The sequence below is a fragment of the Eschscholzia californica genome, unplaced genomic scaffold (genome assembly GCF_041429995.1).
Source record: "Eschscholzia californica isolate CP2 unplaced genomic scaffold, dmEscCali1.0.p SCAF_2, whole genome shotgun sequence".
NCBI classification, from domain to species: domain Eukaryota; kingdom Viridiplantae; phylum Streptophyta; class Magnoliopsida; order Ranunculales; family Papaveraceae; genus Eschscholzia; species Eschscholzia californica.
Window position 1 is genome coordinate 24664185 of NW_028238309.1, and position 27099 is coordinate 24691283.

Sequence of the window (27099 nt, forward strand, 5' to 3'; positions counted from 1 at the left end):
CTTTATTCTTCGATAGAGACCTTTGCTCTTCATCTTCAATCTATAAATAGCTTGCTTGTTGTTGGATTTTCTCCATGAACAACTTTTCCCACGTTGTTCTTCTTTTTTGATAATTTTTCTTCAAACTCCCTCATTTCTTCAAGTTTAAGATGAGACCTTTATTTGAATTTAAATTCAGAGTCACTTGCTCCATTCACGGAAGTCATGCTAAATGGGGATGTCACTTCTTGTGAGTGACATTACCCTTGGGGGTTCCAGATCTTCTCTGTCTAGGATGACGAAATGGTTGACATGTGGCAGGTCTTCTGCCATCATCGCTTCCGCTTCATGAAAAGGTTTGAAGAATGGAAGGGCTTTCTTGAGAATTTGTCTTCCTCGATCTCTTGTTCGAGATACTTTGATTAAGGAATGACAGAACACACATGCTTCCTATTTCTTTTGCGGACTCATCCTGGTCTCAGATTGGTCGTCTCCCTATTCTTGTCTTCTTTGTTAGGAGTCAAAGACATCTTCATTACAAGCTTAGACCATCTCCTTTTGCAAGAGTATCTAGCAGACAACCTTTTCTTCTTGCTTGCGGAACTTTTTCTTTTCGCAGATCGAGATGAATGTTTTTGCTGAATTTGTTGTAATTTCTTCTATAATAAAGGTTCGAATAAAAGAAGATTTACAAAATGGCAGAATCGAGAAATTTAAAACTTCACTTTTTTTAGTCGATGCATCGAAAAAATAAAAGAATATCATCTGAGCAATTATGCAAATTTAGATGGCCACGCCAGAAGTCGATCACCCTATGGAGGTCAAATGTAAAACAACCCAAACAAAATCAATTTGTGACCCTTTCTCTTTCATAAATCTCACTCATAAAATAAAGGGAGATTTTGACATTGACCCCCACTTTTTATATCGATATTAGGACTACACCCCCATTTTTTTTTAAAAAACTTTTGATTTACACCCCCACGTGAACGGAAAACGTTAACTTTTAGTTAACGTCAGTTGTGAGAATCACACATGTGAATCATGACAAAAATGCCCTTATGTATGATGTTGACATTGACCTCCACGTGGACGGAAAACGTTCAAACAATTTGTGAAGATTAAGATTGTGGTGATTGTTGCGTAGGTCAGAGAAGATGAAGACAATGATGATGATGATGATGATGATGGTGGTGATGGTGGCAGTCGATAAGAGAAGAGTTGTCTATGGTTGATGAAGTTGATTGATGGATAAAAACAAATTTTTTGTCCTGATTCACATGTGTGATTCCCACGATTGACATTTACTAGAAGTTAACGTTTTCCTTCACGTGGGGGTATAAATCAAATGTTTTTAAAACGGGGTTGTATTTCTAATATCGATATAAACACGAGGCTCAATGCCAAAAACATACATAAGGGCAGTTTTGTCCTGATTCACATGTGTGATTCGAACAGCTGACATTTAACTAGACGTTAACATTTTCCTTCCACGTGGCAGTGTAAATCAAAAGTATAAAAAAAAACGGGGGTGTAATCCTAATGTCGATATAAAAGTGAGGGTGAATGTCAAAATCTCCCTAAAATAAAATATAAAAAGTCATACCTAGATCTCTCATGCGTCACCAAGATTACAGGTGGCTTACATAGGGAGTTTGGTTCGTCTAAAGGGACACAAATATATTTACCTTTTTGAATTAGCCTCGACTTTGGGGAATAAAGAAAAATCTTTGGGGCATAAAGACACTAGTCAACAAAATTTGACCTGTGAGTTATCTTTATTTTGGGTCTAAAAATAATTCTGTTATTTTATAATCCTTAATCTTCATCTTCTTCATCTTCTTCATCTCACATTCACCCACAATTCCACCCACCTCCACCGCCCGCCTTTTCGCTCTCTTCTCCCCTTGCTCTCTCCCCCCTCATTCTTCTTCTCTCTCATCTGTCTCTTTCTCATCCTCTCCATATGCTTCTCTCTAAGAACCCCAACAGATCTCGGATCTGCTGGGGTTTATCTTCTTCAACTTGCCGAGTTGAAGAAGACGATGAGAGTTGCTTCAACTCACTGAGTTGAAGAAGAGGGAAAGCCCAAGAAAAACATAAGCATACCAAATTCATTAAAACTAACAACACTATCACCATCTTCATCAGCTTCTTTCATCATCTCTGTTATTTCTATATGTTAATGGTTTACCCATTTTAGCCATTGATTCTCAGCATCAGTTTATACCCAGTTCCATGTCAATCTAAATACTTGTCATAGTTGTTCTTGATTTATTTAAACTTCTTCATTCACATCGGGCATAATTGCTTATACTAATTCATAAAATTCAACAAACACGTTTCCACTAACATCCACATCCATATTTGATAACAAACACTTGGATTCGATCACTTGTTGGTTTTACCCGAATGATCTCAATAATGCTGTCAGGTCAAGTTGAGTTAGGCTTCCATTTGAATCCATAATGAATCTTGAGAATATCTCTTAATTGTTGAAGTTGTTCTTATCAAAGACCTCATCCCATGTTTAATCAAGATAATTTTGATCTAAGCAAGAAGAAGGGAAATTTGATGAGGAAGGGTGAGAAAAAGGACTTTGAGACTTTTTTTTCTTCTCTCTAGAAGTAGGGGTTATTCTTTATACTCGAAGGATGGGAGTATAGGTTAGAGAGAGAAGTGCGATGAAGCTTTATGGCTTTGAAATATAAGAGGGCGTTTGGATGAGGAAAAATCTTAAATGATGGTAAGTGGCCGAAAATTAATTATGGTCGTGGTGATTGGAATTTGTGAGTAGAAAGGTGAAATTGAAGATAAAGATTAAGGGTTAAAATACAAACAAATTTAGTTTTAGATAAAAAAGAAATATGTCTCTAGACAATTTTCTTAATTCCCAGAAGAATCCACCTTTGAATTTTATGTTCCAAAAACAATAAGTTTCTCACATCCTAAAATTACCCCTCTCATTTTCATCTTTTAGGCTATGGCCACAGGTTGACCACCACCATGCCCTTCATCTTCTCTCTACTTTGTGTATCTCTCTCTCATTTCAGATATCTTTTTTACTGTAAAGTTGTCTGACTTGGTGTCCCTATAGTGTCGATGTCCCTATACAGAAACTAGAGGTCCCTAAATATACAACCGACCAAATTATACAGAAGTAATACTAAATAGTTTAGACTTTACAGAGAGATAAACAAGCGGTTTTTCTCCCTCCTGAAAATCTGAAATCCTTTCATCTATTTTCTAGTCTTGAGTCTTGACCTACCACTCTTTCTCTCTCTCTAAAATTGTTAAATGAAGAAGTAGATTGAGTTACAATAGTACACAATGAAAATGATGAACAAAACTTTATTTTTTTTCCTCCTCTTCATACTAATAATTGGCTCTGTTCAGAGTCGATTTGTAACACTAAAGACACATTCTTCTTCTTCATATGAAGATCAGATCTCAGATGGAGTTCATGACAAGTCATCATCATCTTTCCTGCTACTTAATCAAGGATCTTTTGTGGAAGAGAAGACATGTGAAGAGACTTATGGTTTTTTACCCTGTACAACTACTGGTTTGGGAAATCTTTTCCTAATTCTTGTTTATGGATCTCTTATGTTCCTTGCTGCTAAGTATCTTTCAACTGGTAGTGAACTTCTTTTAGAGATCCTTGGTCCTGGTATTGTTGGTGGTCTCTTCCTTCCTATGCTTGGTGCTCTTCCTGATGCCCTCCTCATTCTTGGTACTCTCTCTCTCTCTCTTCAAGATCTCTGCTTTTTTGTTCTTTATCTCTTTGTGGTTGTCTTTTTGAGTAAGTACAAGTATAAATTCTAAAACAACTTTAGTTGTTTATGATTTTAGTGTTTTTTGATCTTTACTGATTGAAAGTCGTTTAGGTACTTTTAGGGTTTTCTGATTTGATTCTCTTAATCAATGATCTCATAGTTTTGCTAATTTTTAGTAGACAATCTTTCAGATTGAGCTTTGCTAACTTTTGATGTTTGTTTAATTTCTTAATCAATTTGGCCCAATGTGTCTAACTAACTGTTTTGCCCCATTTTGTTTTGACTTGATTCACATACAACTTTAGTAATGATATTATTTGACAAAAGTCAGCTTATGTTTTTGCCTATGAATGAAGTTTAGACATTTGATTGTCCAAATAAAGATAGATTTAGGGATCAGATCATCAGAAAGAGTAATGCTTGTTATTGCTAGGTCAGGGACTATATGTTGTTTCCCGTTTCTCTGTTTTCTTCATGATAGCTTGAATATGGATATTGGATGTTTTACAAGATCAAAAAATTCTTTATCAGTTCCTCAGCTTAACAACCTATTTGACCGTTTCCAACCTTCCCGTCATCTGTTATCATCATTTTTTGACATCCTTGTCGTCAATCTCGAAAATGTTTATAGTGAAAAGTAGATGGTTCAATAGGGAGTAGATCTACTTTTTCTCTTTACACGATACATTTTATCTTGCTCATTGCTACAGAGGAGGAAGGTGTTCCTATGGGTACGAAAGACTTTTGCAAAGAATTGGTAAATCTAATTTAACCCAATTGACTTTTTTTTTTAATGAGAGTGTAATAACTAAAAGTCGCGGAAGCTATCGAACCTATCCTAGAAATTGATCCGATTATGAAGATTAATCGAAAAGCTAAGTCAAAATCAAATATGCGAACAGAATTTAACGAGGTTCGGCTTTAAAGCCTACGTCCTCGGGCGAACAAGAAATCTTTATTGAAGGATAGATGAAGACGACTAACACAACCCGCAAGTTCGTCCCAAGATGGTACCGTATAGTAATAACCTTCTATACTAAATCTTCGACGACCGAGAAATTTAACACCGCTCAAAAACTATGAAAAATTTCTCTCACTCTTGCTCTCTCTCTAGCTCTCTAAAGAAGAGTTGTTGTTTGTGTTGGTGTGTTGATTGTGTTGATCAACCCCCTATTTATATATTATTATAAGCCAAAATTTAGAAACCAATTCTCAAGCCAAAACCGCCTATAGCCAACTTGGTTATACCAAAGCAAACCGCCTATAACAAATTTGGAAACTGCCTCCTCTTTTGAAATTTGGAAACTGCCTCCTCTTTTGAAATTTGGAAACCTTCCTCTCACAATTCTCCACCTCGTACACAATTTGATATTCTTCAAATTTTGGACGAACACCAGGATACTCCTTGTAAGATATTTTTACTTGTAACTTCATCCGACTGCACCATATGACCATGGTTGCCTACGTACCCTTTTACAGGATCAAGCCTACCGTAGTTCTACTAACCCTTCACATAAAGTTTACCTTGTCGCCATTACGCCCTTTCGGGCAACTTAACACGAGCCGATTTGTAGCAATTCCAAGCAATGCTGAAACTTGCTACACGTCACCACTTTAGTCAACATGTCTGCGGGATTCTCATCCGTGTGTACCTTCATGAGAGAAACATCACCTTCCTCTATGACATCTCGTACAAAGTGATACTTGACATCGATATGCTTAGTACGAGCATGATGAACCTGATTCTTCGCCAAGTGGATCGCACTTTGACTATCACACCATACATCCACGCACTCCTGCTTAATCCCTAGATCATCCAGAAGACCCCACAACCACAATGCTTCCTTCACACCCTCGGCCATAGCCATATACTCGGCCTCCGTAGTAGATAACGCAACTGTAGATTGTAACATCGATCGCCAACTAACTGGAGCACCATGTACCTTAAATACATAACCAGTAGTAGATCGTCTTCTATCTAGATCGCCAGCATAATCCGAGTCAACATAACCGCTTACCTGACATGTGTCTCCACCAAAGCACAAACCCGTATCAACGGTACCCTTCAAGTACCTCAAGACCCACTTCACAGCTTCCCAATGTGTCTTCCCCGGGTTTGCCATAAACCTACTAACCACACTGACCGCCTGTGAAATATCCGGACGAGTACACACCATAGCGTACATCAAACTGCCAACTGCACTAGCATACGGTACACGATCCATATGATCCTTCTCCACCGTAGTAGTGGGAGATTGTTTTCCTGAGAGCCTGAAGTGTGGTGCCAAAGGTGTTGACACCGCCTTCGCATTCTGCATCCCGAATCGAGAAACTACTCGTTCGATGTAACCTTTCTGATTCAAGTACAGTTTCTTACTTGACCGCTCTCTCTTAATCTCCATTCCCAGTATCTTCTTTCCAGCGCCCATGTCTTTCATCTCAAACTCTTGACTGAGTTGAGATTTCAACTTATTTATCTCCACCATGCTTCGAGAAGCAATAAGCATGTCATCCACATACAAAAGGAGATAAATAAAGTCACCTTCGCGAAGTTTCTTGATGTATACACAACAATCATAGTCACTTCTGCGAAAACCATGTTTTAGCATGAAAAAAATCAAATCGTTTGTACCATTGGCGAGGGGATTGTTTCAATCCGTAAAGAGATTTCCTCAAACGACATACTTGATTTTCTTTGCCCTCAACCTTGTATCCCTCAGGTTGAGCCATATAAATTTCTTCTTCCAAATCTCCGTGCAAGAAGGCGGTTTTAACATCGAGTTGTTCCAGCTCAAGATCCATGTGAGCAACAATACTCAATAGCACCCGAATAGAAGTATGTTTCACGACCGGTGAGAAAATCTCATTGTAGTCGACCCCTTCTTTCTGTGCATAACCCTTGGCCACTAGTCTTGCCTTATACCTTGTACCCTTGATCTCGGAAGAATCCTCTTTCTTCTTGTACACCCATTTACAACCAATAACAGACTTACCTTCGGGCAATGGGACAACCTCCCATGTCTGGTTCTTGTGAAGAGACTCCATCTCTTCTTGCATAGCAACCAACCAACTCTCTCTTTCCTCCGCGGTAATAGCTTGTTTGAAGGTGACCGGCTCGTCGTCTTCCACCGAGAGTGCATATTCAACCAGATTTGCCTGCCCATAATGCCTAAGAGGTTTGTCTGACCCTAACCTCTGTACCGGCTTATATAACCGTTTCGGCCTAGTGTGTACCGAAACATCCTGCTGTTGTTGTTGTTGTAAAACTTGTGTACCTTCCCCTTGAACCTCCTCATGATCGGGTTCATCAATTTCCTCATCCTGAGTATTATCCTGATGCTCCACCTGATCATGATTCCTAGAAATCCGTTGGTCTTCGATTTCTACTTCCACTACTTGAGCTTTAGTAGACCCAACATCACCACAACTAGGCACCGTAGCTTTCGCCATAGCTACAATAGATGACTCATCAAACACCACATCTCTGCTGATTACAAACTTCTTGTCTTCCGTACACCATAGCCGATAACCCTTGACTCCTGTAGCATATCCTAAGAAAATTGCCTTCTTTGCTCTATTATCAAGTTTGTTACCTTTAACATGGTAATAGGCCGTACAACCGAAAACCTTAAGTCTCCCGTAATCTGCATGTTCACCTGACCACACCTCGTAAGGTATGCCGCCATCTAAAGAAGAATGTGGACACCTGTTCACAATATAACAAGCTGTAGCAACAGATTCTGCCCACCATTCTACGCCTAGTCCCGAATTGGAGCGCATACATCTAGCCTTCTCAAGTAGTGTACGGTTCAATCTCTCTGCGACTCCATTCTGCTGAGGTGTGTTTACTACTGTCCAGTGCCTCACAATGCCTTCCTGATTACAAAACTCCTTGAATGCCCCATCCGTGTACTCGGTCCCATTATCCGACCTTAACGTCTTCAGCTTTCGACCAGTTTTGTTCTCAACCATTGCTTTCCACACCAGGAATGTGTTGAATACCTCATTCTTATGCTTCAGAAAATAAAGCCAGACAAATCTCGAATGATCATCAACGAATGTAACAAAATATCTGGAACCACCCTTGGAAGGTAACTTTGCCGGTCCCCAGACATCGGTGTGTACGTAGTCTAATACCTCTTTGCTCCTGTGCTTGCTTGTAGAGAACGTCACCCTGTGTGCCTTCCCGAACACACAATGCTCACAAAACTCCATGCAAGGCTTCTTCATGTCCTTCAACAAGCCTTTCCCGCACATCAAAGATAGACCCTTTTCTGACATATGCCCAAGGCGCATATGCCAAAGCCTCGTACTAGCCGTTGGATCCCTTCCACTGATTCCTACTGCTACATCTCCCGTAATTGTTGTCCCCAAAAGTTTGTATAAATTACCGTAACGAGTACCTCTCATTACCACCAAAGAACCCTTAACGACTCTTATGGAGCCATTCTCTATAATTATCTTACAGCCGTTCCGCTCCAACACACCAAGGGAAATTAGATTTTTCCGCAAATCGGGTATGTGTCTTACGTCCGTCAATGTTCTCACCACTCCATCGTGCATCTTGATCCGTATTGTTCCGAGTCCCACAGTTTTACATATACTATCATCACCCAGTATAACTGTACCACCATCTATACTCCTATAGGTAGTAAACATCTCCCTATTTGGGCACATATGGTGTGACGCCCCTGAATCAAGCATCCACTTATCGAAGATCTTCTCAGACACCTCTGTCACCGAGAAACATTCGTCCGCCTCTTCTGACACATATCCCGCCTCTTGCATCTCTTGTTTCTCCTTGTAGCCTTCGTTCTTTTGCTTCAACTTTCTCTTTGGACAAGCCGCTTTAAAGTGGCCAAGCTCACCACAACTAAAGCACGTTTTCTTGAAAGAGCCTCTAGATTTGGATCTAGATTTCCCGCCCTTTCCCTTTCCCCTTTCATTACTCCTCCCCCTCGTTACAAACAACCCTTGTGCTTGATCCTTGTCTACTCCACCCGACGCCATACTGCTAGTAGCAACCTTACGAAGGTCATCCGCTAATAGCGAATTTCTCGTCTCTTCCATGGTTAGACTATCACCAACAAGCATCAAAGTTTGAACAAGGTTCTCATAGGATTTAGGTAATGAAAGTAACAATATGAGGGCTTGGTCCTCATCCTCAACCTTAACATCAATATCCTTCAAATCTGAGATAATCCTGTCAAACCTATTCACATATTCCTGAATAGAAGAACCCTCTTCCATTCTACATGTGAATAATTTGGATTTTAAGTAGACCCGATTCGTTAAAGTTTTCGTCATGAAACTGCTTTCTAGTTTTAACCATACACCAGCCGCCGTTGTTTCTTCGTCTACTAGGAACGCCACGTCCCTCTCAAGACACAACATAATGGTAGCCCGTGCTTCGAGGTCTAACTCTTCCCAATCCTCATCTGACATATCTCCTGATTTCTTTCCTGTCAACGTCTTGTGTAATTTCTGCGAGATTAACAGATTCTTCATCTGCATCCGCCAATAAGAAAAATCGTTTTTCCCATTGAACTTCTCTATCTCATATTTCCCTGCTTTGACCGTACCACTTCTCAATCCCATCTTCTCTTCGTTCAATCTCAACAAGGCTCTGGTACCAATTGTAATAACTAAAAGTCGCGGAAGCTATCGAACCTATCCTAGAAATTGATCCGATTATGAAGATTAATCGAAAAGCTAAGTCAAAATCAAATATGCGAACAGAATTTAACGAGGTTCGGCTTTAAAGCCTACGTCCTCGGGCGAACAAGAAATCTTTATTGAAGGATAGATGAAGACGACTAACACAACCCGCAAGTTCGTCCCAAGATGGTACCGTATAGTAATAACCTTCTATACTAAATCTTCGACGACCGAGAAATTTAACACCGCTCAAAAACTATGAAAAATTTCTCTCACTCTTGCTCTCTCTCTAGCTCTCTAAAGAAGAGTTGTTGTTTGTGTTGGTGTGTTGATTGTGTTGATCAACCCCCTATTTATATATTATTATAAGCCAAAATTTAGAAACCAATTCTCAAGCCAAAACCGCCTATAGCCAACTTGGTTATACCAAAGCAAACCGCCTATAACAAATTTGGAAACTGCCTCCTCTTTTGAAATTTGGAAACTGCCTCCTCTTTTGAAATTTGGAAACCTTCCTCTCACAGAGAGAGATACCTATTTTGAGGACTTAAGGACCTAAAAATAAAAAAATTTATATTTTTGGTTCCTTTGTCTTCATCACCAACCACTTTCACCACCACCCACCACACTATGGTAAAGAAGATGGAGATAAAGATGAAGGAGGGTATTTCTGGAAAAGAAGAAAATGTAGGGAGTTAAAAAATAAGTGATACTTTAATCACTTCAGTCCCCGTAGAATCCGAGAAGTTGCAGGGCTTTCCCTTAATATCACCGAGTCAAACCTTCCGTGTCCTAGCGAAGACCTTTATCTTTTCATAAACCTTCTCATAAATTGGGGACAGAAACGATGTGCGTGAAATTTTTGCTTATTCTTCATTGGTAACAAGTTGTTCGGTCTTATAGGGGTAGCTCTAATACCAAAGGACCTCCAATTTTATATATTACCGTTCCAGTCATTACAGTGCATATGCATTATGATTTATTTAAAGTGCATGTACATTGTTTTTTTTTACTGTTTTGCGATCTGTACTTGTACAGTATCTGGACTTTCGGGAGATAAAGAAACTGCTCAAAAGAAGGTCTTGGTTGGAATGGGGTTGCTAGCTGGGTCAACCGTAATGCTTATAACAGTACTATGGGGATCTTGTGTTATTCTTGGCAAATGTGATATCGAGGATTCAGTTGCAGTAGATTTGAAAGATACAAAGAGATTTAGCTTAACTGGTATGATTCTTTTTGTCATATCCTGGATTACTAGTTATGTACTCATAACTTCCTTTTTCCGTTGATGATAATGAGTAATTCAATTACATGTTACATTTTCTAGGTTCTAATACTTAAAAATGTTGATAAATAATTAGAAACGCAATAAACCAATGGTTCTTATATTACTTCTTATCCCAATCTGGTTAGAGCACTCGTTAGTCATAGGTGACATACGTTAGGTTTGGGGAAACCCCGTTAACTCAGTTCAGAATTGAAAAACCTTTACTTAGTCAGGTAGCTCAATAGGCTAACAGGGAAGGATGTTAGCAGTGGGCTGAGTAGACGTTACAATACTGGATCACGTTAATGATTTTATTAAACTTGAAAAAATAATTCTGTTTAATCATTAGTTTAGTTTGTTGAACATCAAATAATTCGACATTTCTTATTTCTGCAGGTTCTGGTGTTACTGTTGATATTTGGACTAAATATGCTTCATGGATAATGATCATATCTGTCATCCCGTTTATCATCGTTCAAATACCACAAATTTTTCATTTATCTTCTGGACGACACCTAGTAGTTTTGATCTCTCTTGTTGTTTCTATTGGGCTATTAATTTCTTACTGCCTTTATCAGGTATACAATTTTAAACTTCTCGATTAGTTTATCTAATTAAAAATAAGCAAATCTTCACAGTATTTTGGTGGAAACCACTTCAGTTGGGTGATGTCTGCTTCTGAACTGCGGAGACCAGGGTTCCAATTTTACGGTTTCCATAAAACTTCTTCACAGTATTGATTTTGGTATATCTACTTTTAATGTTGGTTCAGGTCTTTCAGCCGTGGATTCAAAGGAGGAAGCTTGCATATGCAAGGCATAAACATATAATTTCAGGACTTTTGAGGCATCTAGACATGAAACAAAAACTCCTCACAGATGACTATGAGCCCGATGAAGCTGCTATTAATAAGTTTGTCCTTGTTATACTGTTCTCTAGCTTCTTTTGCTTTCTGATTTTTCGGTTATAAAATCTACTCTAATTGGATTAATTTTCCCGAATTACAGGTTATTTAATCTAATAGATATGGATGGGGATAATCAATTATCGCGCTCTGAGTTACGAGCACTTATAGTAGGCATCCGATTTGAAGAAATAGAATTTGATCAAGAAGAAGCTGCTGAAAAGATATTTGTTGATTTTGATACATCACGTGATCATCAAATTGAGTATACCGAGTTTTTGACTGGCATTAAGAAATGGCTTTCTGAGGTAAAACGTGCTCATAATCGTGATCCAAAAGCACAACCGCTACACAAATTTTATCAGGTATTTTATCCGATCATATGCATATTTCCGAAATAATGATTGATACATTAGTGTTCATAACATTTTTGAATGGAAATGCAGAGAACAAAGCAAGAACATGATATGCTGACAGATAATAGTGATGAAGTTGCAGAGGGAGTTGAGAATCCAAAATGGATTGCCACTAAAGCTGCCCTATTATTGTTGCTTGGAGCTGCTATTGCAGCTATATTTGCAGATCCCCTCGTAGATTCTGTAACAAATTTCTCAAATGCAACAAGTATACCTCCTTTCTTCATCTCATTTATTGCCCTACCTTTGGCTACTAACTCCAGTGAAGCTGTATCGGCACTAATTTTTTCTAGCCGAAAGAAGAAAAGAACATCGTCCTTAACGTTTTCTGAGGTTTGTTTCTCTCTTTGAAGTCTGAGTTTAGATTTCCTTTGCTTAGGGAATTGCAAAATCCCATGAACCATCGACACTTTTTTTTAATCACAAATAGGGCACCATGTCATCTACCCAAGGGCTTGCTCGCCTCATGCTCCGTACTAGTTAGCTAACCTGGTCGTAATCTAGTCAGCCTACTAATGTTTCCCTGTATTGGTTAGCCTAATGGGTAAAATAAATCCGGACGTAAGCTATTTAGCTCGAGTTAATCCATTCATTACAGTACTCTACTACTCTGTACAAACCACCACCCCCCTAAGAAATTGTTTTTGTACTCTGACATAATCAAGTTAAAGTCATTCCATCTCTAAATTACGGTCATCCCATCTCTTTCAAATTTTCATGTTTAATTTTGTGATTATATTTTCGAAACCGTCTAGCTAGGAAAATGTGTACCAAATCAGGAAAATTGCAATTATAATGAAATTCTGAGATACGTTAAAACTATTTGTTGCAGATATATGGAGCAGTGACTATGAATAACATCCTTTGCCTTGCTGTATTCTTAGCCCTTGTTTATGCAAGGCAATTAGTATGGGATTTCTCTGCTGAAGTTCTTGTTATTCTTATAGTATGCATTGTGATGGGTCTATTTACCAGTTTCCGAACCACGTTTTCTCTTTGGACATGTTCGGTTGCGTATCTTCTGTACCCGTTCTCCTTGTTGCTGGTTTATCTTCTCGATTATCAGTTTGGATGGTCATAGATTTGGGGAATCTCCAGAAATCCTAAAGCAGAAATAAGTTGCTACCTGACTCGGTTTGGTACTTTCTAAATGTCGTGCCCTGCTACCCTAAACCGTTGTTTCCACAGATTTCATGTATTGTTGTTGTTCATGTTTTGAGCGAGCGTGGTGTGTACTTGAGACTGGTTCTTGTCTACTTTCTTTATGTTTGAAAAACTAAGGGGGTGTATGATATTTTAGCACTGACAATTGGTAGCACTAAGTGATGTTTGGTTTTCTATCACTTACAAGTGCTATTGAAAATAAAAAGTTATCAATTTTACCTTTATATATCGTTACATGGAGTCTTTAAGAGAGGGAAAAAAGGCAAAATAGGAAGAGATGAATGACTTGTCCCTCTTACGCGAGAGAGGAAGAGGGACTCGGTAACTGAGGTTCGAACTAGAAGGGAGAAAGAAGAATTTTTTTTCTATAATATTCAGACACAAAAGTTTCTCCCATTTTGCTATAATATTCAACTCCCAAACCAGTAAGTAGTGTTGTAAAAATATTTCTAGGTATTGAACGAAGGATTACAGTTTTGGGGTGCCAAGAGACATCCCCATTAATATCTGCCTCTTAGCAACAAATTCTAGGTAAAGTAATTGTCCAACCGTTCTTTCCAAAGACTCCATGCAACAATTGCATTAACCATTTCAGATCCACGTTCTGAACTTGTCAAATGGAAGAACCAGCATCCTGAGCGAACCCTAACTAGTAGGGATTGTCAGCGTATTTGTATCACTTTGTATTTACTTTTATATTCAAAGGTATATTTGTACTAGTTCCTTTTATATAAATATATCCATACCCTAACTTCTAGGGTATCTTGAGCTTTTCAATTCTCTACATGGTATGAAGAGTTACTACCAAGAAAACCTACTCTTCTTCTTCGTCTTGGGTTTCAGTGCCTTCTTCATCCTTTCTGTTTTGCTTCATGACCGATTCAACAACAAATCTCTCTTCCTCTCCCACGATTCTCTCTTCCCTCCCAAACACCTCTCCCACAACTTCTCACTTTCCTGCTCTTTCTAACATTGCCAACTTGGTATCCATTTGATTGGATAACACCAAGTATCTCTTATGGAGGAGTCAACTTCTCCCAATACTTCATTCTTAAGATCTTTATAAATTTGTTAATGGCTCTTATGCCCCCAGTTGAGTTTCTCCCTACCTCCTCTAAAACTTCTTCATCCCCTATTCCCAACCCTGATTTTGTCTTTTGGTATCGCATTGATCAAATGCTACTGTCTTGACTCAATACCACTTTCATTGAACCAGTCCTCACTCAAGTTCTTGGTCGCCCATCTTCGCGTGCTGTTTGGAATCACTAGAAAGAAATTTATCTTCGATTAACTCTTCTCTTCTGATGAATTTGTAGCTTCAACTTCAAACCCTAAAGAAGGGATCTCTCTGTCTCTCTGATTATCACCTTCGTATCAAATCAATTTTTGACTCTCTTTCCGCCATTGGACATCCAGTAGCTGTGCTGAACTGGTACTCATTCTCTGGTCTGGGTCCAGACTATGAAAGTTTCGTTACCTCAATAACCACTCGATTGGTTCCTCCTAGCTTTGCTGAGCTGCACTCACTTCTACTCACTCATGAGTTTCAAATTGATTCTTCGTCAACATACCATTCGACCCACTGCTCTGTTTTCTCATCCTTCTCCACCCACTTTTCGTTATTCTCATCCACCTATTCAAAGAGGTAACAGAGGTGGAATCAGAGGTAACAGAGGTTTTAATTCAAATAGAGGCCATTATCAAAGAAATGCCTCCTTTGTCCTTGGTCCTCCTCCTCAAATCATTTGCCAATATTGTGGTAAACCATGTCACACAACTCGTCAGTGCTTTAGTTTACCTAATCCAAATGATTTGGCCCAAGCATTTGCCGCTATGGGTGTCGACTCTGCTCATGCTGATCCAAATTGGTATTTCGATTCAGGTGCTACTATGCACATTGGGGCTGATGTTGCTTCAGCTTCATCTCGATCTGATATTACTCTTCCTGATCATGTGATGGTAGGCACAGGTCAAGTTACTCCTGTTTCAAAAAGAATTTGATCTATGTTTCTCATTTGCTTCGAGATTTTAACTGTTTTGTTGTCTTCCATCGCCATGGATTCTTTGTTCAGGAAATTCGAACAGGGATGAGACTCCTCGTAGGAACGATTGACGAAGGACTCTTTAACTCTCTTCCACCAAAGCAGCTTCACCACCACTTTATCTTTTTGTGTCATCTCTATCCTCTGTTTCTCCAGTTTCATCTGAAGTTTGGCATTGGCGATTAACTCACCCTTACCTGAAAGTTTTAAATTATGTCATTAGAAACAATGAATTAAAATTTAAAAATTCTGTAGTGGATTCAAGTAAATGTTTAGGTTGTCTTTCTAGAAGATTCATCGTCTTCCCTTCTCTTCTATTGTTCGTTCTTCTTCTGCCCCTAATGAGCTGATTCATTTTGACCTTTGGGGTCATCGCAGGTGACCTTTTCGTGCGGTCATCGTTATGTTTTATTATTAATTGATTACTACACCAGATTCACATGGATATATTTTCTGAAAACAAAATCAGAGGCAAAATTTCACTTTCAACATTTTAAAGTCTTTGTGGAAAAACAATTTCAAAAACTAATTAAAATTCTTCAATCTAATGGTGGTTGTGAATTTATTAACTCTGATTTTTCTGAATTCCTTCTAGCAAAATATAATTCAGCATCGTCGCTCTTGCCTCACACTCCTCAACAGAATGGAGTGGTTGAGCGTAAAATACGACACTTAATTGAAACCGCAGTTTGTCTTCTTCATCAAAGATCAGTTCCCTCTAATTATTGGACTAACGCTTTTCAGACAACTGTTTACACGATCAATGGTCTTCCCACTTCCTTACTACAAAACAAATCACCATTTGAAAAATTATTCAACTCCAAGCCTTCTTATAATGATCTGAGAACCTTTGGCTGTAGAAATTTCCCTAACTTACTTCATATCGATCTTCAAAGTTGGATGCTAAAACCAAACCTTGTGTGTTTCTTGGTTACAGTCCACACCATAAAAGATATAAATGTCTCGACGAAAGATCCTCACGAATTTATATTTTCCGCCATGTTTTGTTTGATGAAGAAGTTTTCCCTTTTTCAGCTCCTTCTTCTTTAACGAATAAGGTCTCCAAGAACCTTAATTCTTCTATCATCAATTTGCAATGGACGGTCCCCACTATCTCTCTCACACTTTTTCATCAAACCGTACACTTGTCCTTCCTCAGCCAACGCGTTTTGCTAACGCGTCGTCTATCTCTCCTCCACCTGTTGGCCCCACCACTGCCACAAATCAAGGGTTGCCTCCTTCGAAAGACAACAATACCTCTCATTCCTGCCCGCTGGTCCATCCACCCAACAATTGTCGTCTGACCAAAACCGGTTGTCCTCTTCAATTAATCATGACCATCCATTCTTAAAGAAATCTAATCCTTTACCTACTTTACCAAATGAATCTTCTTCAACCTCCGATCAACTTCCAATCACTGGAAATGTCCTTTCCATTAACCCTAACTCAAAACAACCCTCTTCTAAATATCCCATGGTTACTCGCACTCAAGATGGCACAAGGAAACCCAAGATTCTTCTCTCTATCTTCCTCATTACTCACTTAACCCACCACCTATTTTCAGGCTTATAAATACGATCATTGGCGTAAGGCCATGGAAGATGAAATTGAAGCTCTTCAGAAAATGGCACGTGGTCCCTAGTGTCTCCTCCCTTTCATAGAAACATAGTCGATTATAAATCGATCTTTAGGGTCAAACAGAAGGTCGATTGCTTTGTTCAGAGATACAAAGCTCGATTAATTGATCGAGGATATTCTCAATAGCAATGGGGTTGGTTATGATGAAACTTACAGCCCGGTGGTGCGACCGGCGATAATCAGATCAGTCTTATCTCTAGTGATCTCAAGTAACTGGCCTATTAAACAACTTGATGTGAAAAATGCATTTCTCAATGGTGATCTTCAAGAAACTGTTTACATGACTCAACCTAACCTTCAAAACCCTAATTACGTTTGTAAATTACATAAGGCTCTTTAAGGCTTAAAACAAGCCCTAAGAGCTTGGTACCATCGGTTCAGTTCTTGTACTTTAAAAATGGGGTTTCAGCAGTCCATTTCTGGCCCATTAATGTTTTATCATCACAACTCAAATATTTAACAATTTTGTTACTTTATGTGGACGATTCTCGTCACAAGTTCCTCATGTCAATTGTTACAAACTCTGTTCGACAATCTTAAGAGGCGTTTTGAGATGACGGATCTTGGTGATCTGAGCTACTTTTTGGGCATGGAAGCTCATTGATCATCTGATTGTATTACCTTAACTCAACAAAATTATACTTTAGATCTACTTGGTCGTTTTGGTTTGATGTCCTCAAAACCAGTAAGTACTCATGTCATCTCCGGCACAAAACTTTCAAAAATGATAAAGTCAGATTATACTAATCCGCAAGATTTTAGATGTTTCGTGGGTGCTTTACAATATTTAACCCTAACCAGACCTGACATATCTCATGTCATGAATCAAGTTTCAAAGTTCATGAGTTCTCCGACGACAACTCATTTAATCGTTGCTAAACGAATTCTCTAGTACCTGAAAGGAACAATAAAAAATGGTTTATGTTTCTGGCGAGCCACAAGTCCTCCTTTAATTTGATATTCTGATGCTGACTGGGCAGGCTCCGCAGATGACCGTCGATCGACATCTTGGTATGGTATTTTTCTTGGGCCCAAGTTAATTTCATGGGCTTCTAAAACTCTGCCCGCAGTCATCGGGTCATAAAGAGAGGCGGAGTATCGGGATGTGGCCCACACAACAGCGGAAATCATATGGGGAAAGAATTTGTTAAATGAATTAGGGCTACCCACACCTCAAACTCCAACCATATATTGTGATAATATCAACACCACATACCTCACTATCAATCTAATTCTTGACTCGCAGACAAAGCATGAGAGCAATAGATTTTCATTTTGTTCGTGAAAAGGTCAAGAATGGTCAACTCAAGGTTATTTATCTTCCCATCGATGCTCAGTTAGCTGATATATTTACAAAAGGCTTATCCTCTACAAGATTTCATAATTTAAATTTTAAGCTCTCTCTTGTATCTAGTTGCTCGGCTAGAGGGGGGATGGTGGGCGTTAGTGGATTTGTATCATTTTGTATTTACTTCTATATCCAAGGGTATATCTGTACATTGTATTTAGTTTCTTTTATATAAATATATCCATACCCTAACTTCTAGGGTATCTTGAGCTTTTTAATTCTCTCCAGGGATAAGGGGCTTGAAAGGTCGCGCTGAAACAAGAACATGAAGATGTTAAAGAAGAGCCTCTTGTATATGACCCTGATCATATGTTTCTAATGTTGTGTTTGTTGTTTAGTGTAATTGTTGGTGAGACTTCAAAGTGGAAATGGTTTTAATATATGGCATTTATGCTTAGTTTTATTCTTAGAAGCTTCAAACATGTTGGATTCTTGAAGCAACTTACTTGGTTGCGCAGTTAAGCAAGTTCACCTCTGTTTAACATAAAAATGGTTAAGCTAAGAAAAGGTGCAAACAAGCAAAGTTTTTCTTTTCATTAGTCTGTGTCAAATTCAATTACCAAAACTTCGTAGCCAACTATGAGGTATTAGATATATTTCCATTGAAACACTAGAAGATGTTCAAAGCCTACTTCAAACCTACACAAAATTAGGAGTCTTTATTTTCGAGTCAACTTTCTCTCTTCAAGAACTCTGTCACTCTCGATAAATGTTTGATTCCTACTTCAGTCAAAGGTATGTCTACTTTTGTAGCCTCCTGTATCATTTTTCTTATAGATATGTTATAGGAAGCGAAGCCCAAGACATACACTGGACTTATTCAATTGGAAATAAACATATGGAAATGGCGTCCAATTTGACAGTCCGTTAGGGTCAAATCTGAAAGTTTCAAATTCAGTCCTTGAAATGTCCATGCTTGCATCCGAGTCCCTTGTCTTGTTTTCGATCTAGGTCATCGTAGTAGATCGACGATCCAGATCTAAATCCGATGAATCATGTCCTAACACCCCTTCCCTCCCCCCCAATAAGAAATCAATTCAACCTTCTTCTATGTAAAAGACTCGCAAAACACCATTGGAGCTTCTTTTTTCCAACTGAGGTCTCCCTTCATGAACCCAATCACCAAAACATCCCTCATGATGCCAATGTAGGAAGCTTTTCTGTCTCAGTCGGGGTTTCACTCATGCCTTGGAATCGCATGAGTGAAAACCCTGATTGAAAACAGAAGTGCACGAGTGATATGCCCAGAATGGGTCTATTCTCGCAAGTATACATGATCAAGTTATAGTATATCCGAAAGTCCGAAATCGATCCCCGGAGATAAGTCATTTCAGTTTAAATCTTAAATTAACACCCCATTCATAAAATTGATTTGTTTTGGAAAATGATTAAAATAATAATTAGAAATTAAAGGAGAAGGTAGCAAGATGAAGAAATATCTAGGATTTAGAATCCACCATATTAGTTCACTTCCTAACACATGTAACTAATCAACTAAGCCTCTTTCTTTATAACTTAAAATCTTACATAATGAACTATTTAGATTTCGGAAGATATTCTTGATTAACATATTTCATAATCATGTATTCAGATTGACTATCATATAAAGACTATACTCTTATTATTCATGATTTAACAAGCATATTCCATCTAACAACTTAACGTAAGTATGAGATATCTAAGTATGAAGCATGAACAAAGAAAAGAAGATAAAATCTAAATGGAAAGGCAATTAATAGACATTAAAGCTCAATTAAAGGGTTCAATCAATCAATAACACATTTAAAAATAACCAAATATGATTTCCTCTACAATCCTAGATATGAAATTAGCTACTCATTGAATTTGAAGACATATTCATTAATAAAACAAAATATATGGAAATAAATGAGACAGAAAGAAGACACCCAAGAAATCAATCTTTTCTCAACGTGCTTCAAATAATCCCCTAGTTATGCTCCAAATTCCAAGTGCTAGATCTTTGTAATTGAGGATGTAGAGAAAATTGATTTAGAAAAGGAGATGGAGACAAATAGGTTGTAGAAACAAAATGGGAGAAGCAAATAGGTTAGAAATAGAATTTAGATGTAGAAATTAGAAGTAGGAGTGATAGAAGAGAAAGATAGAGGTTAGGGTTTTTGTTGTTAGAACTAAAAGAAGAGGGAGAGAGAGAGAGGTTAAGAACTAGTAGTAAGAGAGATGAGAGGGCCTTCAAGTCTACCCAAAAATGAGTGGAATAGATTTATTTTTACAGGTTGATGGTTAGGGTTCTAAAAGATAAGGTTGAGAGGGCTAAAATCGAGATATTTAGGTTGCTTTTGGTGCAAGGAAAGATTTTTATTGGTTGGAAATCAGGTGGGGACCAAAAAGAGGAGTAAAGAGGTAATTTCAGGGGTTTAAAGGTAAAAGCCCTAAAATTAAGGAACTAAAAGACGTTTGGTGGCGAATGAGAAATTCAGGAGAATTCAGTGGAGCGCGGCCATTCTATTAACATACGACAGAAGCCGAGGTGTGTTGGATCGAGGATCGCGAGGGAATCTGGCTGATTTGGAGGGTTCATGTGCTGGGACTACGGAGGTAAGCTGTGCAAGGAATACTGGATCGCGCACTCTAGAGCGCGCCATTTGCTGCTTCGCGGCGGACGGTTGTAAGTGTATGTAGCGCATCCTAGATCGTGACAGCGCGTCCCAAGTTGTCACACTTGCCCAAATAAATCTCGAAGATATCCCGAATGCTGACTTGGTTAACTTCAATTGGCCCTAACTTTGACATTGGCTAATTTGCTCATCTGAACTCCGATTTGACGCTTTCGCCTATGGGTTCGCCTTTGTCTCTATTTTTCAGCCATATACAGATATTGGCAATATACCAGAATGACCTTGACTCCAAATGACCAAAATACCCTTTGTGCACCTTTCGCCCGTTTTTATCAGTTTTTCGCTCTTAACTTCACAAAAGACACCTAATCAAATAAACCAATCATTTTATTATAATTAAGGCTCCAAATGGACTAATTCGCCTAAGTTAAACGACTCAGATGAGATGTTTTCATGACCAATCAACTAGGAATGTCTTGGAGATTCGATTCACAAGGGGAGACCTCGTTTGGGAAGAGAAAGTTGCAATGGTTTTTTGTGTTTTTAGGGAGAGATATAGAGAGAGGGGGGGGGGGGGGGGGCTGAGTCGATTTGTGATTGAGGGGGTTGCTGGGACATGAAATTTAGATCTCGGCATTCGATCTACTTCTTCAAAGGTTCAGTTAAAAACAAAATAAGGGACTCAAATGCAAACACATGCATTTCAAGGACTGAATTTGAAACTTTCAGATTTGACCCTAACGGACTGCCAAAGTGGACTTCATTGCCACATGTTCCCTTTAACCCTGAATACACATGTGGGTCCCAATAATATTTTTTTTTTTTGTTGAAAGATGTGGGTCCCAATAATAAGTAATCAGGTTCCTTTTTATAGAAATTAAAACTAAAAATCAATGGGAGAATCAGAGGATTGGTGCATTATGTTTCTGACGTTTGATCAGCCAGGTTCAGTGGATCTGTCTCTATAATTCCAAACGACTAGAATAGTAGGGACCAGAATAGAGAAGAGAATTCCTTCTTCTAAACCAATTCAGTTAGTTTTGTCTAATCTTTCAACCAAAATCCAGAAAGAAAAAAAACCCATTAACAACAAACAAAATACACACAATAACAAAACAACATAAACCCAAGCCATTTCATTACATTTTTTTTTCTCTTTGATTCCGGTCATTTACGTCCACTTTCTTTATCATGAAACAGAGATATGCTCGAGTTTACCGTCTTCCTACTTGTAGGGTTAGGTTGAGATCCACATCTTCTCCTCCTTCACTTTTTCTTTTGATCGATTTCGATGTTAACCGATCGGTATGCTTCCCTTTCAGAGGAAATAAGCTATAAACTGGTGATTGTTGCTGAACTACCCCGCTCGGACCAAAGAACATATCTTCATTATATACCTTCATAATCAACCAAAACAAAAGAAAAAAAATCAATCAAAATAGAATACTTTTTTTTTTTTTGATGAAGATCAAAATAGAATACTTAGATAGTTAGATATGTAGTGTTCGGACGGAATTTTATCTAGATAGTGTTTGTTTTTTTTTTCTTTAGTCAGATCTGAATTCTGACTCGAGTCAGGTTTCAAAATGTTTGTTTTGGCGTGACTTGTCCAAATGAATGATCCGGACTAATTTTAGGCCGATTGAGTCAGATGATACATAATAAGAAAACAACAAATAACACCTAAATTTGTCCTCAAAACTTACTGGAAAACTTGGCAGCAGATTGAATTCAGGGAACTCTATCTGATCAGGAGCAGGATACATAAAGGGTTGCTTGGCTTCAGAACTTGAAGAAGATGAACTACTTGAAGGAAATCCTAGGGTGAGAAACTTTCCATCTAAAGATCCTATTTCTTTAGTACTCTTTCTTGAGTTTCGCTCTGATGAGCTTCCTCTCCATCCGACATTGATGGCAGAAGAATTTGATGAACCTTCTCTATGAAACAGATTCACAAAGACATAATGAATAATCGACAAATACCCATTATTCAAACAACCAACATTACATATCAAAACTCAAATTCATTAGAACTAACCTGAAAACCAAATTTCCTTGATCGAAATTTCGTATATCGCCATTCAGACACGAAGATGATTCATCAAGTCTACATATTGGAGGGAGGAGTTGGGGAAGTTTGTAGTTGAAAGAAGAATCAGATGGTTTCTCTAAAGAAAATGGCCATGGCCTTTTCATACCAACCATCTATACTACATTTTAACCAAATCCACCATTATACAAAACAGCAATATCCATTTCAACTGTTCTATGTAAAAGAAACTAATAGACCTTGGATCAAATGAACAACTAGCCAACCAGGGTTATGGTACTAGCATTATCCCATTTCGTGTATTAAAATTTGTAAAGTAGATAAGCCTTCATCAATCTTTTTCTAGCAACTCGGTTTTCAAGGAGAGTAAAGCCCAATAAGCATAGTATCACAACTACTTCTCACTCATAGGTCGGGACTTAGAGCATCTCCAATGGGACACTCTAACAAACACTCTATAAATCCTAATTGTCAAGTGTCAATAGAGATTCTCTTTCCTAAATGTCAATATAGAGACACTAATTTTTATTGGTTTTTAATGGAGATCTCTAAAGTCTCTATACTTAATACACATGTCCCTCTTCAATCCAATAGATCAAAAGTAGTTGCAAAGCAAGATTTTCGGAATACTAAAGTAACACTTAGAGAGTCTCAAGTAGACGCTCTAACTTTAGAGTTTCTCTCTCTAGACACTCTAAAATAAATGTGTCCACTTCATATTACAGTGTTTAACTAAGTGTGTCATTGGAGATGATTTTTAATCAGAAACTCCAAAAAGTCTTATGTGATACTCTACGTGTTAGAGATTGAGTGTCCCATTAGAGATGCTCTTAGTAATATTACCCCTGTCTGGAGGGGAGTGTATTAAAATTATCCAACATCGTCTTGGCATTAGAATTTTTAAAGTAGATAAGTCGAGTAATTGTTTCCCTGCTTGGGGGTTTTCAAGATGAGTAGTCCCAAAGGGGTGCTTTAATAAATGAAAGAGAAGAAAAGTTCAAGTACCTTCTCTTCTACAGGCCATAGTGGAGGTGCTGTGAAGTTGCTACTGTAGCTTTGGTTTGAAGGGGGCTCTATCTGAAATTTTACTCCAGATGATGATGAATCTGATACATTCATCTGAAAAATCCTCTCAACTTCAAACTCAACAAGTCTAAACAACAATCACATTAAAACAATTCTAGAGAGAGAAACAATTTACTTACAATTGAAGAAGGTTGATGTTTCCTTTGTATATTCCAAGACCATGTCTGGTTGGACATTGGATCCAACTTTGGAACTTCTCTGTCAAGCTCAAAAGGGTTTCTTGTGTATGGAAAATAACCAGAGCCACCATTATCATTACCACATTCTGGTTGATGATTTCCATAAATAGTAGTCCTTGGAATAGGTGAAGAAGGAGGTGATGGAAGAAAGGGATCAAAATTTGAAGATGGTGGTGATCTAAACAAAGAACTTGATGAAGATGGAAATAGTGGTGGAAATGAGATGGAAGAAGATTGGTGAGGAAGAGAGAGAAAAGCTGAAGTAGAAGAATCTTTCTTTTGTTGTTGTTGTTCTTCTAATCTGATTTTTTCTAATTGAGCAACCCCAAGTCCTCTTTGTGGGATTTTTTTCTGCTTTGCTTTTTTAGAAAATTTACCTCCAGTTCCACCATTACTGATGATATTACTAAACCTTTCTTGATCTTCCTGAACCATTATTCTTCTCTTCCATTTACCCACAAAAACAACACCAAAGAAAAACCCACACCACCAATCCAGAAATACCCATAAGCAAAATGAACCAAATTATATACCCCAAATCAGAATCAACAACTAAATAAACAAAAAAAACAATTCAGAAAATTTAGAGTAAAATGATTGTAAAAACCCAATTTCAAAATTGCTTAAAGGTAGAGATAGAGAGAGAAAAAAATGAAATTAGGGTCATGGAAAAAAAATCTTAGAAGCCTACCCAGGTTTGTAGCAATTTTTTTAGAGAGAGATGAAACTGATAGTATCTGAGAGACCAATTTACTAGATCATATCACCACACATATCCAACCTTTTAGTATCTCAAAATTTTGGCCCAAATCCTCGCTCTAATTTCTCTCTTCCTAGGACCTCTTCTCTCTCTCTAGAGCTCAAAAAACAGTTTCTTTCTCTCTCTAAAACTCTCAGTCACTATCTAGTATTTCCTTGATTCTTTCTCAGTCACTTTGGGTTCTCATCTATAAAAAAGGATCATCATATATATAAAGCAAATTACACATGTTTTCTGGGCCACAAACATACAAAAATACTGTCACAAAGACTCCATTAATTTTCAAATTCTCTCTCTTTCTCTACAAGGTTGGGAAAATTTGGTATTTCTTTACCAATCTGAGCAAGGTTCTACAAATTGAGACCACCACTTGCAGCTATTCTAAGACATGGAAAGGGTTTGGGTTTATATGGACCCCAATTTTGTGAGATAAACCACATGCAATATTTCACTACTCATTAATCATACATATTTCATGATGCCAACTGAGAAGTGCTAAATGACCCCAAACTGCCCTTCCTTGGTTGGATCTAAGCCTCCTATGGATATGGATATAGGATATCTGAATATTCGACATCCGATCTGCATCCGTATTCGAATTTTAAGAAAGTATCTCAAATTTCGGATATCGGATTAGGGATTCGGATATTCCTTATCAGATATCTGCTCATCGGCTAATATTCGATCCGATAAATATCCGTATCCGATAAGTAATATAAAAATATAATAAAAATCAAAATTTATTAAATGATATATAGAATGTATGGTTGAGAATTATTATTTAGATCTAATAGTTAAAAATTTAAAGAAAAAATTATAAAATTTTGTTAAAATTTTGGATATCGGATATTATCCGATATCTGTTAATATTATCGGATTCAGACATTGATTTGTAATATCCGTCGGATAATTATCGGATATCAAATAGCTTATCGGATTCGGATAAGGATATGTCTATATCCGATGCGATAAGCTACCGTTTACAGGTCTAATTGAATCATTTTTCTATCTAAATAGTCATCGATTAGTTTCCGGTTGTGGTTGGCTTTCATTTTCTCGGATCATTTAACATTTTTTATGTTTATTTTATTTGGATTCTTAGACACTTGAACTTTATTAGTATTGCTACACAATTTATTTGAGTCAATGATCTAGTTAGACAAATAATTTGTTTTAGATGATAGTTCCATATGACCAGTCCAGATCTTGATCAAAGTTTAAGTATTAACTTGTCTCACTAGAAGATTAAATAGATGGGTTGCTTATCATTAATTTCTCAAACTTCATTGTGCATTCTTTTAAGTAACCTTTTTCTCTTTCCCGTTTTGCATTTTTAACCCATTTTTGTGTGTAGTTTCTTTTAGTAATAATACCTAAATAACAAGATACACTGCCTATCTTTCAACAAAAAAAAAAAAAAAAATACACTGCCTATCCTCAACCATTTTTGTGTGTATGAAAGTGAAAGTTAATATTTGAAAGTTTCATTTCCAGATAGTGCATTTCAAATATACAAATAGAGAGCTCAACTTGCATGCAGATAAGCTAGCCAAATGGGCGATAAAGAAGAATAGAAGTAAAAATTGGCTAAATATTCCTTGTATTTTGATTGATAAATATTGTAATAACGTTATTATTTAATTAATGTTAGCTAGTTTCAACAAAAAAAAATTATTTGAAAGTTTCATTATATCAAATATAACGCTTCTTGGGAGATTTTGACATTGACCCCCACTTTTATATCGATATTAAGACTTAAACCTCCAGTTTCTCAAAACGTTTGATTTACACCCCCACGTGGACGGAAAGCGTTAACTTCTAGTTAAATGTCAGTTCAGGACAAAAATACCTTTATGTATTCCTTTGACATAGACCCCTACTTTAATATCGATATTAGGACTACACTCCTGTTTTTTTAACTTTTGATTTATACCTCCAAGTGGACGGAAAATGTTAGTTTCTAGTTTAATTTCAATTGTCCAAATCACACATGTGAATCTGGATAAGAGTACTCTTATTTACATTTTAATTTCTTTCTCAATACGTTCTTCTTTATTCAATTAACCAACTTCATCAACCACAAACGACCATTCCTTTTCATTGACTCCCGACATCCCTACACAGCTAGCACCACAATCTTTGTCTTCACAAGCCACCATCACAACATCGTCATCAACCTTAAGGGGTTTAGTCAGTGATCAGAGTTCTATGCCTTCTTTGGTTGATTAGAGCTAA

The 27099-nt window shown here is 37.6% G+C and overlaps 2 protein-coding genes and 1 long non-coding RNA gene across 4 annotated transcripts; 2 read left to right on the forward strand and 1 right to left on the reverse strand.

The window, feature by feature from the left end:
• The first annotated feature begins 1820 nt into the window (after positions 1–1820).
• Positions 1821–13388, forward strand: LOC147557087 (sodium/calcium exchanger NCL-like). Of its 2 annotated transcripts, none has more exons than XM_086658104.1 (7): positions 1821–3712; positions 10452–10637; positions 11077–11258; positions 11453–11592; positions 11688–11949; positions 12031–12333; positions 12833–13388. In XM_086658104.1, exons 1-7 carry the CDS (start codon positions 3310–3312, stop codon positions 13079–13081), a joined length of 1725 nt encoding a protein of 574 aa, XP_086514230.1. In that variant the 5' UTR covers positions 1821–3309; the 3' UTR covers positions 13082–13388. The 2 variants fall into 2 exon arrangements, with proteins under 2 accessions (XP_086514230.1, XP_086514231.1); XM_086658105.1 differs by having other exon boundaries at positions 3120–4554; positions 9938–10637.
• Positions 13389–21788: 8400 nt separating this feature from the next.
• Positions 21789–25244, reverse strand: LOC147557088 (uncharacterized). Its single transcript, XM_086658103.1, has 6 exons — positions 24796–25244; positions 24045–24656; positions 23845–23958; positions 22828–22994; positions 22496–22727; positions 21789–22186 (listed from the first exon to the last, which is right to left on the reverse strand). Exons 2-6 carry the CDS (start codon positions 24537–24539, stop codon positions 22004–22006), a joined length of 1191 nt encoding a protein of 396 aa, XP_086514229.1. The 5' UTR covers positions 24540–24656; positions 24796–25244; the 3' UTR covers positions 21789–22003.
• On the forward strand, positions 21856–25244 carry LOC147557089 (uncharacterized). The gene is made up of 3 exons (XR_015233849.1): positions 21856–23136; positions 23212–23577; positions 23618–25244. It is a non-coding gene; the product is annotated as an uncharacterized LOC147557089 (long non-coding RNA).
• Positions 25245–27099: the final 1855 nt, after the last annotated feature.